The sequence below is a fragment of the Leptodactylus fuscus genome, chromosome 3 (genome assembly GCF_031893055.1).
Source record: "Leptodactylus fuscus isolate aLepFus1 chromosome 3, aLepFus1.hap2, whole genome shotgun sequence".
Classification (NCBI taxonomy): Eukaryota; Metazoa; Chordata; class Amphibia; order Anura; family Leptodactylidae; genus Leptodactylus; species Leptodactylus fuscus.
The window spans coordinates 223,678,037-223,691,315 of record NC_134267.1 but is presented as its reverse complement, the minus strand read 5'-3'; the positions used below and the strand labels follow the sequence as shown (position 1 = coordinate 223,691,315).

Genomic DNA, 13,279 nt, shown 5'->3' with positions numbered 1-13,279 from the left:
GATGAGACAAAAGTAGGAAAAGGCATCAACATAGAGTTTACAGGAAAAAAAGAGGCCTTCAAAGAAAAGAACACGGTCCCTACAGTCAGACATGGCGGAGGTTCCGTGATGGTTTGGGGTTGCTTTGCTGCCTCTGGCACTGGACTGCTTGACCGTGTGCATGGCATTATGAAGTCTGAAGACGACCAACACATTGTGCAGCATAATGTAGGGCCCAGTGTGAGAAAGCTGGGTCTCCCTCAGAGGTCATGGGTCTTCCAGCAGGACAATGACCCAAAACACACTTCAGGTCAGCACTAGAAAATGGTTTGAGAGAAAGCCCTGGAGACTTGTAAAGTGGCAGCAATGAGTCCAGCCCTGAATCCCATAGAACACCTGTGGGGGAGGAGAGATCTCTTGATGGCAGTTTGGAGAAGGCCCCCTTCACATCTCAGGGGGGACCTGGAGCAGTTTGCCAAAGAAGAATGGTCTAAAATTCCAGCAGTGCCTTGTAAGAAACTCATTGCTGGTTACCGGAAGCGGTTGTGCGCAGTTATTGTGTCTAAAGGTTGTGCTACCAAGTATTAGGCTGAGGGCGCCAATACTTTTGTCCGGCCCATTTTTGGAGTTTTGTGTAAAATGATCAATCTATAGGGAAAAAATACTCGTTTAGGTGAAACCAATGTTCGACTCAGGAGGGTCTCCAAGTCCACTGTGATACCTCAGCAAATGATGACAGCACCTCTGGAATGCAACTGGGACAGCAGGGGAAGCATGTCTGGGGGCATCTAACAAGCCCAAGTCACTGTATTACCCCACCATCACAGCCTATCAACTACACACTTTCCACACTCAAAAAACCCACTATGAAAGTGGGAAAATACGTGGAAACCTTTTTTCCTCCCCAATTGAATGGACAGACACCCAAATTTTACTCTAATGAAACCTTAAGCACCCCTTTAAATCACATTGCCCATGACAACAAAAGATGGAATAGGCAATGGGAAATCCAACAGTCCCCACCCTGAACTGTCATTGTGGATGTGTGTGATGTGGTAAGACCTTCCAAAATTCACTTTCCTGGCCCTTAACGTGAGCCCTTCCAAATTAGGTTAGAGGCCCATAAGCTGAGCTACCAGCAGAGATTGAGGCTCTTTAGGTGACTTCAGCCTCTTACCAGCAGTGTTTTTGGCCCTTGGAGTGAGTTGAGCCTCTAACCAGCAGAGTTTGGAGAAATCAGGGTGGATTGAGCCTAGAAGGATCAGAATTGTGCAACGCAGATGGTGGAGGAATATGAGGAGGAATTTTAGAGGTTTCTTTTTCTTTGATATTCCTGCCTAGCAGAATCTAAAAACCTAACTAGCCCTCAGCAGATGTCTGTCTCTAAGTGCGAGCACAGAATGAATCGGAGCTGATGCCGCCGGTTCATTTGAATCAGAGGTCACATGTCCTCGGCAGCCAATGGCTTTTTCCTAGTTTTTTAATCAATGCCTCCGTTGTCATAGTTCCTGTCCCACCTCCCCTGCGCTGTTATTGGTGCAGAAAAAGCGCCAGGGAAGGTGGGAGGGGAATCGAACTGTAAGTGCATTTTCAACGCGGTGTTCATATGGAATCAAACATTGTGAACAGCGTGATGTCCGATTGAACATGTACTTGAACGAACGCTGTTCGCTCATCTCTACTTGCAATCATTTTCTGGAAGAAAATGAGTATTATCTGACAGAATTGCAGGGGTGCCAATACTTTTGGCCAACACTCTATCTATCTATCTATCTATCTATCTATCTATCTATCTATCTATCTATCTTCTATCTATCTATCTCTTATCTATCTATCTACAGTATTTATCTATGTATAGTAACTATCGTATCTATGTATAGTATCTATCAGTTTCATATCTATCTATCTGTCTATCTATCTAGGATTTTTGAACCAATTACCCCATCTTGTGCGATATAATTACATTATAAAGACACCCCCAGAGCCATCAGCAAAGGAGGACATGACTTTGGGATGGGGGAACCAATAACTCCTGCAGTTCCTTCTTCATACAGTAGTTGTGTAGATTTATACAGACTGGTTCAGCTTTAGGAGTATATATCTGTGTATGTTCAGCTTTAGGAGTATATACCAGTGTATATTCAGTCAGTGGCGGATCCAGACTTTGCGGGGCCCTGGGCAATTGACCTTGGCGGGGCCCTACCTTCCGGGGGGGTCTGGTCTTGCTGCTGGCTTTGCATATGAAACCCCGCCCACCAATTGACGCAAGAAAACCAGGAAGAAAGAAGAGTTTACAGCAGCAAAGACTGGTGAATAAGGGACATGGGAATACCCCTTTAAGGACCTCACGCTTCTAACCCATACCTCCCAACTTTTGAATATTAGAAAGAGGGGTAAATTGTGCGGCGCGTGCTCCGCCCACTTTTATGTTGACTCCGCCCATTCCTATTCATTTTTCATGTGCTCCCACACAGTATACTCCTCCTATAGTCACCCGTAAATTATATGTCCCCCCTCTATCTCTCCCCCAGTTTCATATACACCCTTCATCTGCCCCTAGTTTCATGTCCCCCCCTCCATCTCTGTCCCCAGTTTCATGTCCCCCCGTTTCTGCCCAGTTTCATGCCATTCTTCCTCCTTCATCTGCCCCAGTGTCATGCCGTTCCCCCCCTTCATCTGCCCACAGTTTCATGTCCCCCCGTCTCTGCCCCAGTGACATGCCGTTCTCCCCCCTTCATCTGCCCCAGTGTCATGCCGTTCTCCCCCCTTCATCTGCCCCAGTGTCATGCCATTCTCCCCCCTTCATCTGCCCCAGTGTCATGCCGTTCTTTCCCCCTTCAGTTGCCCCAGTGTCATGCTGTTCTCTCCCCCTTCATCTGCCCCAGTGTCATGCTGTTCTCCCCCCCCTTCATCTGCCCCAGTGTCATGCCGTTCCTCCCCTCCTTCATCTGCCCCAGTGTCATGCCATCCCCCCCCTTCATCTGCCCCAGTGTCATGCTGTTCTCCCCCCTCCCCCTTCATCTGCCCCCAGTTTCATGGGCCCCCTACATTATGTTCCAACTTAATCTTTGACACAAAAAAAACACACTCACCTTCCCCTCGCTACCCCGACGCTCTCTCCGCTCTCTCCCTCATACACATAGTTGTAGGTGCGATGTGACGTCAGCACATCGCGGCTACAAATGCCGGAGCGTAGCGTTAAAGCAGGAGCTGAGTAGTGACAGCTCCTGCTTTAAACGCCTATGTATTCAGCTCATCAGCCTCCATAGGACGCTGATCTGTTGAAATCGGAACATACCTCCCGCCGACTGGGACTGTTTTGTTAGGTCCAGGCCACGCCGCGGGGCCCCGGGCGGTTGCCCGGCTCGCCCGGCCCTGGATCCGCCCCTGTATTCAGCTTTAGGAGTATATATCTGTGTATGTTCAGCTTTAGGAGTATATATCAGTGTATATTCAGCTTTAGGAGTGTATATCTGTGTATATTCTGCTTTAGGAGTATATATCAGTGTATATTCAGCTTTAGGAGTGTATATCTGTGTATATTCTGCTTTAGGAGTATATATCAGTGTATATTCAGCTTTAGGAGTATATATCTGTGTATATTCTGCTTTAGTATATGGTGCTTAGTGTGTTACTGTAGGGAGGGAGGAGTTAGGAATAGATGTCACTTCCTGTCTCCTCCATCTTCATCCTCTTTCTCATCACGAGACCTGGATGAAGCATTTCCCGCCCTCCCGCCCTCTTTGCATCACTATGTTATACTTGTTTTTTATTTATTTTTTTTTTTTTCACATTTTCCTATCTAATGTATTATTGTATCATTGCTTTGTTACTGTAATTGTGTATTTGGCTCTATATATTCAATTATGAGATGACTGATGAGTTATTGTTGGGCATTATCCTTCTAGGCCCAAGGGAAGGGCAGTCCTCCAGCCATGGTTCCCTAGAGGTTTCCTCCACAGGGGTTTTTTCCTCTCCTGAGTGCTGTAGGATGACTCTTTGTGAGTCAGGGGTTTGCCATTATTTAGTCAGTCGTATGTAATAAAGTATTACGTGTCACATGGTCCATTGATAAACTGTCACAGCTTTACTTTTGCGGTTGAGGAGTCAGGTGGAAGTTGCAGGCAAGTTATTGTAGACTTATTATAACTAATAGAGGAGGTTAAACCTCATGGTGGTGACAGGCTGAGCTTTAGAAATGGCCAGCCTGAAGGATGTCGTAATAGTAACGTCATCCAGAGGCGGGCACAGTGGTTAAGCACAGGGTCGTTGGTGCCCTTAAAGTGTACTGGCTCTGCTAGAATTGCAAGCTGGAGCGTGCTGCCCCCCTTTATTTATTTATTGCTGTCTGGCCGGGTGCTGTATGTCAGACAGCTGGGGATCTCACAGTATTCGTGAATCCCAATGGTCTAGCACTTCACCTGACTCCTTCTGTCATTATTTTACTTCTGTGAGTTTAATAAAGCTGTGGCCATTTTGACACCCAAAATAAAGTGTTTTGTGCATTTATTCCAAAGTCAATATTTACCGTAGTTTGGGTGGTTTTAGGAAGGAGTGAGGGACATCCCATATCCAAAGTCATGTTGTGTTTCTGCAAACAATTTTGTGTGCTGAAATATCTGGTGACATAGTGATGTATCTTTCTACAGCTTAGGCCTGGTTCACATCTGCGTTCCATTTTCCGTTGGGGGAGTCCACTAGGGGTCCCCCCCACAAATGGAAACCTTAGGAAGGAAAAAAAAGCGGTTACCTTAGGAAACCTGCAGACTCCATAGACTATAATGGGGTCCGTGTGGTTTCCGCTCAGTTTCCATGCAGAAAAGTGCGGAGAGAAGAGCGCTGCTTGCAGGACGTTTCTCTCTACATTTTTCATGCAGATAGAGGAACAGAATCCCTGAATGCAGATGTGGCCGGGCCTGAGAGGAATTTTCATTGGTCTTCACCTGTTTGGAAGTCCAAAAATTAAAGTTGGCCTTAGGCAGTCATTAAAGGGATTCTACCATTAAAACCTTTTTTTTTGTGGATAAGACGTCGGAATAGCCTTTAGAAAGGCTATTCGTCTCTTACCTTTAGATGTGGTCTCCGCCGCGCCGTTCTTTAAAAATACCGGTTTTTCCCGGTATGTAAATTAGTTCTCTGGCAGCAATGGGGGCGGGCCCCAGCACTGAAAATGGGATGGGGGCGTCCCCACTGCAGCTCGAGAACACGATCCTGCGACGCCTCTATCTTCGGCTGGATCCTCCCCTTCTCTGTCGTCTTTCTCCTGCGTCACCTCCGACGCCTGCGCAGTTGACTCTGCCAGTGAGACACTAGTAGAGCCGACTGCGCTTGCCAGGGAGGCCGCTCCTACATTGAACTACAAGAGCAAGAGCGGCCTCCCAAAAATGGCCGCCGGCCGGCATGCGCAGTCAGCTCTACTCGGAGGTGACGCATGTAAAGATGTCCCTACATGTCGGGTTTTTCTGTCCGCTTGAAAAGTCGGACATCTTTACATGCGGACAGTGAAGGAAGGGCACGGAGTGCAAAACAACGCACCCGATGCCAATTTAAATAAATGACAGGTGTCACCGACACAGCTAGTGTCCGCTCCTAATGTCCGTGCCAGATTTTGAGCGGACACTAGGAGCGGACACTACCTGTCGGACACTGACGGTAGTGTGAACGCTCCCTTACCTAATATGTGTCATATATATTAGTATACCTGTATATTGCTATGATACATTGTAACAAAGATGATTCCTCTTGTTCTTAGAGTGCCAGTCATCCTCAGCCCTGTCACTCATGACCAAGCGTTGTCAGGGCAGGCGCACTTGCAGCGTCTTCGCCAGCACTTATGAGTTTGGAGACCCCTGTTATCCTGGAATCCGGAAACATCTCAATGTCATCTACACTTGTGGTAAGTCCTGACTTATCTTCTATATTGGCGGTTTATATAGTGGAAGTATTACCATGAAGCAGGTTTTATCAAGGCCCTGCTTTATGAATTTATCTGACTAGGGGGCGCTGTTGTCAATGTGATGATGGTGATGAGTAATGTCAATGGGGCTATTTTCTTCCATTCTGTTTCTGTTGGGTGCAGCACAAGGTTTGGGTTTTGGATATTTTGCACTAGTCTTGTGAGTATCGTGAGCCCTAGTGAACTCCCTCTGGGCAAAAGCTGTACTTATTTATTTATTGGGGGATTTGGATTAGTAATATCTATGTAAATAGATTGTGTATCATAAATGTGTCCTCTGACTGATTTCCAGCGCTAAAATATTAGGCCTAAAAGTCTGTGGCTACATAGTCATTATTGTAACAACTCCCATTGTGCGATGGAAGATCACAGCGCTGCATGTAACTGTACAGTTGTCTATCTATCTATCTATCTATCTATCTATCTATCTATCTATCTATCTATCTATCTCCTATCTATCTATCTATCTATCTATCTATCTATCTCCTATCTATCTATCTATCTATCTATCTATCTATCTATCTATCTATAAAAAGATAAAGTAAATAAAAGTTGTAAATCCTTCCTTTCCCTAGAATACATATAAAAGTAGAAAATGACTGTGACACTCATACACATTAGATATCCCTGTGTCTGACAGTGCCCGGTCTACTGTATATAGGGGATCTGCAGTGCTCCTGTTCCGTCAGGAAGGGGTTAATAGGAGCACTGCAGATACCCTATATTCAGCCAGACTGAATTCCAAGTGGAGGAAGAAAAACTCAGTCCTCAAGCTCAGGGAAGGGGCAGACAGACAACCAAAACACCCCCTCCCCTTCCCCAGCATCTACTGCACCCAAAAACTCTGACCATTTTAATTTTTGAAATTTTCCAGTAGCTGCTGCATTTCCCCCCTCGGCTTATACTCGAGTCAATAAGTTTTTCCAGTTTTTTTGTGGTAAAATTAGGGGCTTCGGCTTATACTCGAGTATATACGGTATCTCCTATCTATCTATCTACCTATCTATCTATCTATCTATCTATCTATCTATCTATCTATCTTCTATCTCCTATCTATCTATCTCCTATCTATCTATCTATCTATCTATCTATCTATCTATCTATCTATCTATCTCCTATCTATCTATCTATCTATCTATCTATCTATCTATCTATCTCATATCTATTGTATCTTTTTATCTATGTGATCTATGCTCAAGCTTTGTGCTAATTCTTGCTGAAATGTATCTGAGATTATTCTTGACAGATATCAGACTCAGAGGGGTAGCTCAAGGCTCCGTATACATGGGCCAAGAGGGGACAGATTTTGACGCTGAATCCACATCAGAATCCGCCCCCTCACAATAGAGGTCTATGTAGACCGCTAGCTTACTTTTTTCTGTGAGCGGCATGTTGCCGCACACGGAAAAAAGAAGCAAGCTGCCCTTTCTTCAGGCGGATTCTGCAGCTGATTCAGCCCCGACATCGGCCTCGTGGCAGCACCCTCCGGACTAGGCCCATTCATTTCAATAGTCACGGCAGGTGTATTTTGGTCCTATTTTGACATGGCTTCCCACGTCAAAATCAGGACCAAAATATGCCCCCCTTGCCTCGGGTGAACTAGGCTTAAATCTTCAAGGCCCCAATAGAAAAATTATAGTTGAACCCCTCTTACCATGTGCTATTTACAATATTGGTGGGTAGGTGCAGAAGTAGGTAGATACCTCTGTACCCCCTATATCTACCCCCCTGGTCAGACTATAGAGAATTCTGGAGTGCCCAATTAATGGGGTTACGGAGATGCGGTGCCTCTAGTGGCTGTGACTAAGTACTGCACTACAGTAGTCAGACCTGGCGGACATGTTTTAATAGCTGACTTACATTACACTTACTTGATCCCTTACAGACGTGATATGTGGATTGCGTGCCTGTAATGTGTGGATTACTGTATGTGAATGAATGGCGATGTGTAAGATTATCCTCCTCTGACCTCCACTTGGCTCTCGGGCTGTTTGGTGACGGAGCAGAAAGGATCAGCTCTTGGCCGTGTAAAGATGGCGTGCAGCTGTCAGCGGATCATGTTAACAACATATTTACACCTGTCCTGTCTGGGCTTGGTATGTTATGAGCAGCGGCTGTAAACGTATCTATGTCAGTGTGAGATTCTTCTAGATAGCCATCACAAAGAGAATATGTCTATGTGCGGATATATGTGTATACATCACGTGAAGGAACCATGAAGTGGATGCTGCTGTGTACTAGATCCTCAACAGGTGGCGCTTGTCTCTAGGGGGTGCATGTGCACTGATTATAGCATTGGGGGTACTTTGATGTAGGGGGCAATTAATTTAGGAATATTGACAATCCCTAGTCTATATTAGGCTCTGTTCACATCTGTTGTGCGGCTTCAGTTGAAAAGGGAGACCATGGTGCTGCGTCTTATCTGTCTGAAGAGCTCGATACAATTGACAGATCATGTTAGAAGTCAGAGGAGTGTGTAGGGTTGCGGTGAATTTTCGATGTCACACACAATGCTGCACTATTCCTGCTGTCAAAAGTGGTAAAGTGCTCTCATAAGGGTAAGTTCATACAGAGATTTTTGGTCCGGAACCTGAGGTGGAGGCCGCCTCAGGTTCTGGTCCAAACACTGGGTAGCCACAACTGAAAGCCGGTGCACTGTATCGGCATCCAGCCGCGCATTCCGCTCCGGATTAGGTCCAAAGAATGGGCCTAGTCTAGAGGAGGGAGTGTCTTCAGGCCGAATCTCGAGGCGACTTGGCCTGAAGAGTGAACATCTTGCTTCTTTTTCCGGGAGCCGAAAGAAACGACTCCTGGAAAAAAGACCTGAGCGGCTCCCATTGATTTCAACGGGAGCCATCTTTTTGGTCAGGATTTTGAGGCGGATACGGCGTCAAAATCCTGACCAAAAATCTCCGTGCGAACTTACCCTTATAGTGCTAGCAAGAGTGCTAACTAGATTTGTCCCATTAATAGTGACTGCTTAAATGCCCTTATTAATAATAACAGCCAAGGAGTCCCCATTTACAGTGGCACCCGAGTGCCCATAATAATAGTAACAGCCGGGGTGCCCCCATTTATAGTGACAGCCAGAATGCCCTTACTAATAGTGCTAGTCATATGGCCCCATTAATAGTTACAGCCAGAGTACCCCATTAATAGCGACAGCTAGAGAGCCCTCATTTATAGTAACAGCCAAAGCACCTTCATTAATAGTTTTAGCCAGAGTACCCTATTAATAGTGACAACCAGGGTGTCCTATTTAATTGTCACGGCCAAAGCAGCCTTATTAATAGTGTTTAATAGTATCAGACAGAGTGCCCTCATTTATAGTAACAGCACCTCTCTTAATAGCACTAGCCAGAGTTCCCCTTTAATAGCGACAGAGTGCTTCCATTAATAGTGCTAGTCAGAGTGTTGTATTAATAGTAACAGACAAGTGTACCCCATTAATAGAGACAATCAGAGTGCCCCCAGTAAGGGTGCTGGTCAGTTTCCCATTAATAGTATCAGTCGGAGCACCCCACTAATAGTGACAGCTATAGTGCCCTCATTTATAGTAACAGTCACAGCACCTCCATTCATAGTCCTAGCCAGAGTAGCCCATTATCAGCGACAACCTGAGTACCCCCATTAATAGAGATAGACAGAGCTCCCCATTAATAGTGATAGGCAGAGTGCCCCCATTACTAGTGTTAGTGGAGATTAGCACTGGTGAGTGTCATTCGTCTACCACACGAGTCAGTGACCGATCATGGTTATATACAGACTCCGGGTGTGTAGTAGACTTCCCTTCCAGAGAGTGCGAGGAGAATGATGACTATTATACCCCCAAACTCTCTTTGCTTTGGCAATGCCAAATGTATATTCGGAAGCTTTTTTGTTTTGATTTGAGTGCTGACAAACATGGCATCTTATGGCATTGCCTTCTAAAGATAATGCGAATTCTGTTGAGTACATGGGCACCATCTACCCTGCAGAATGGCCAAGACGACCGTCTGTAGGGCCGCTGGCTTCTATCCTGCTAATTCTATCAGAAATGGTTTTCCTTCTGACAAAACCTTTTTGATCCTTGATCATCTCTATTACCCTGCAGCGCCACCACGGGAGAAATGGAGTATTACACTGTTTGCACTGAATTCAGGGACAGTAAGGAAATGTTGGATCCTCCAAAGAGCGAGCTACTTTCTGTAGCCCCTCTGCCCTGATTGTGAACCCTGTCCGAGACCCTTGGCCGGTGACTAGTAACATCACCATGTATGTCGTGATCGGTTAGGCTACTGGTTTATTATAAAATAGCTATAACGCTAAGTAAACTGTAAACCAAACTGTGTGTGATGCTGAGCAGCCGAGGCCTACCTAATAACACCTCCGCCCCCATGCTTTATACCTCCCTGAATAAGTCCAGGCCCTCGCCACCACTCTCCAGGCATGAAAGGAAAGCACTCAGTGCCGCTTGTATAGCCGGCGGATAATTCCCCAGTGAATGAATAGTCTCCCCGTCAATTATCTGCCCTCTGTTTAGGTAATGGGATCGTATTCATATAAACACACATTAGTCAGCCATGTGGAGGCTTTGTACTGAGGGGCTGAGGCCTATCACACAGCACATACACAGATTTAGAACGCTATTAATAATATGACTTTGGTGGTGTTATCAACCACTGCCTAATCTTAAGGGCCGTGTCCAACTTTTTTATATTTCCAATGCATCTTAAATGAAAAAAAATGAAGCCGTAATGCAAATAATTTTTCTTAATAAACGTAAAACCACTATGTGTACACAGCTTCACTGAAGAGCTATGTGTCTCCATGGTTACAGACTACAAATAAACTCTTCTGAGTCTGATTCCACAGTCATTAAAGGGATTCTACCATTAAAACCTCTTTTTTTGTGGATAAGATGTTGGAATAGCCTTCAGAAAAGCTATTCGTCTCTTACCTTTAGATATGATCTCCGCCGCGCCGTTCCTTAGAAATACCGGTTTTTACCAGTATGCAAATTAGTTCTCTGACAGCGATGGGGGCGGGCCCCAGCGCTGAAAATGCGATGGTGGCGTCCCCACTGCAGCTCGAGAACACGATCCTGCGACGCCTCTATCTTTGGCTGGATCCTCCCCTTCTCTGTCGTCTTCCTCCTGCGTTACCTCCAATGCCTACACAGTTGGCTCTGTCAGTGAGACACCAGCAGAGCCGACTGCGCATGCTGGCTGGCGGCCATTTTTGGGAGGCCTCTCCTGCATTGAACTACAAGAGCAAGAGCGGCCTCCCAAAAATGGCCGCCGGCTGGCATCCGCAGTGGGCTCTACTAGTGTCTCACTGGCAGAGCCAACTGCGCAGGCGTCGGAGGTGACGCAGGAGGAAGACGACAGAGAAGGGGAGGATCCAGCCGAAGATAGAGGCGTCACAGGATCGTGTTCTCGAACTGCAGTGGGGACGCCACCATCGCTGTGAGAGAACTAATTTACATACTGGTAAAAACCGGTATTTCTAAGGAACGGCGTGGCGGAGATCACATCTAAAGGTAAGAGACGAATAGCCTTTCTAAAGGCTATTCCAACGTCTTATCCACAAAAAAAGAGGTTTTAATGGTAGAATCCCTTTAAGCATTCTTGATTATTAATATAATTAATATATTTTTTTACTTATAACTATTTGATTTGACAGCTAGCCCCCACTTGGATCAGATGTGTCTGGTCTGTGTGCTGTACAGTGCACTGAGCCAGATGCAGATAGGTGCATGCACTGTATAGTGCACTGAAGAGCAATGACCCCTGGCTACTCTACAGTACAGTGCACAGAGCGGAGCATCTCTGAACAGCTGATCAGTGTAGTGTCTGGCTGTCGACTCCCTAATTCTAAGGATTGGCCATATATATATAAAAAAATATATATATATCATGGACAATCCCTTAAATAGTCTGGACCCCAGACTGATACTTTTTACCTACACCGCCCTTCAACCTGCAGCTCGGGTTGAGTCGCTCTTGAGATTTCAGGATTGATTTTAAAATCCGATTTCAGATCATTTTCCAGCCGATCCCAAATGTGATATTTGCTTGATTGCCGATTGGGATCCGATCTTTCCCGATACCGATCACTCAACCCTATTGATGATATATACATGAATAGGATTGGGCCAATCTTGAGATAACCTCTGACCTCAATCCCGACGGAAAAGATCGAGATCGGAATTCCGATCGCGATTGTGAAATTTACTCAATCGCCGATCGGAATCTGATCTTTTTCGATCGCTCAACGCTACCTGCAGCCCTTCAGTTGTTACAACACACTATGTGTAGTAGTTTTGGATCTGTGCGGGTTGGAGACCCCGGTCCACTCTAATTCTTTATTCACACATTGGCCTGCAGACATTTCATGAGGAGAGGGCCCCGGGATCGGACTCTATTGACACCCACATCATTTGGCCCATGCACTCCCTGAGTCATACAGTGAAGAGTTTACATTACTCAATCTGCGTCACATACATCAAGAGTCACCTGCGCCCTCGCCAGAAAGGCCGCGCTCACTTCCCATAAACTGTGAAGCTGATACTCTCTTGTGCAAGCTATTGTTATGGAAAGCATATGTGCAGGAGGTATGGGGGCGCCTCGTCCTCACGTACAGGATTACTGTAAAGAATGAGTAAAACATCAGCTTTATGACACATCTCTGGTGTAGATTCCACTTTCTGGAATTTGATATATTAGTCATGTATTTGGATCAGCCCCCATGACTGCTTCCAGAGGTTTCCGGCTTCATTACATGTGTGCTCCATACAGGGATGCACAATCAAAAGCGTTGCACTATACATTGACATTTCAGTGCTACATAGGTGAATGGTTCAATCCTACAGATTGTGATATAACAATACTAAGCTGCACCTATCGGCAGTGGGATAGTGGGATGTGCAGCTGCTATTGAAGTATACACCTCATTAAAGTGACATTCACTGTGTTGGAGTCTCCATCAAAGTGTGCGTTCGAAATCGCTGCATGAAAGAGTCCTGCAAGTCCGGTGATTTCAGCTTTAAAGAACAGACACTGGACGGATCCCATTATAGTTCATGGGGTCTGTTGGACTCCATATGTGACCAAAATTGTCCACGCTTGAAGGTCTCTTGCAGGGAATCGGGTTGGAGCTTCTGGATCTTCTGCTGCTGCTGCATCCCCTTCTGTCCAATCACTGACATCCAAGAAAAACTGATAAATACAATCTGTGAAATGGCGTCACCTTCAGGCACGTGTGTGCAAACATTCAGGGACATGCAGGTACACCCATTCAGGGACATGCAGGCACACACATTCAGGGACATGCAGGCGCACACATTCATGGACATGCAGGCGC

The 13,279-nt window shown here is 45.8% G+C and overlaps 1 protein-coding gene across 1 annotated transcript in view; it reads left to right on the top strand.

Moving 5' to 3' along the window:
• Nucleotides 1–13,279, top strand: part of LOC142198576 (protein eva-1 homolog C-like) — a 212,046-nt gene that overhangs the window by 58,044 nt on the left and 140,723 nt on the right. The window contains exon 5 of the mRNA XM_075269606.1: nucleotides 5,732–5,875. Coding sequence (XP_075125707.1) covers nucleotides 5,732–5,875 — 144 coding nt within the window. The remainder of the gene's footprint in view (nucleotides 1–5,731; nucleotides 5,876–13,279) is intronic.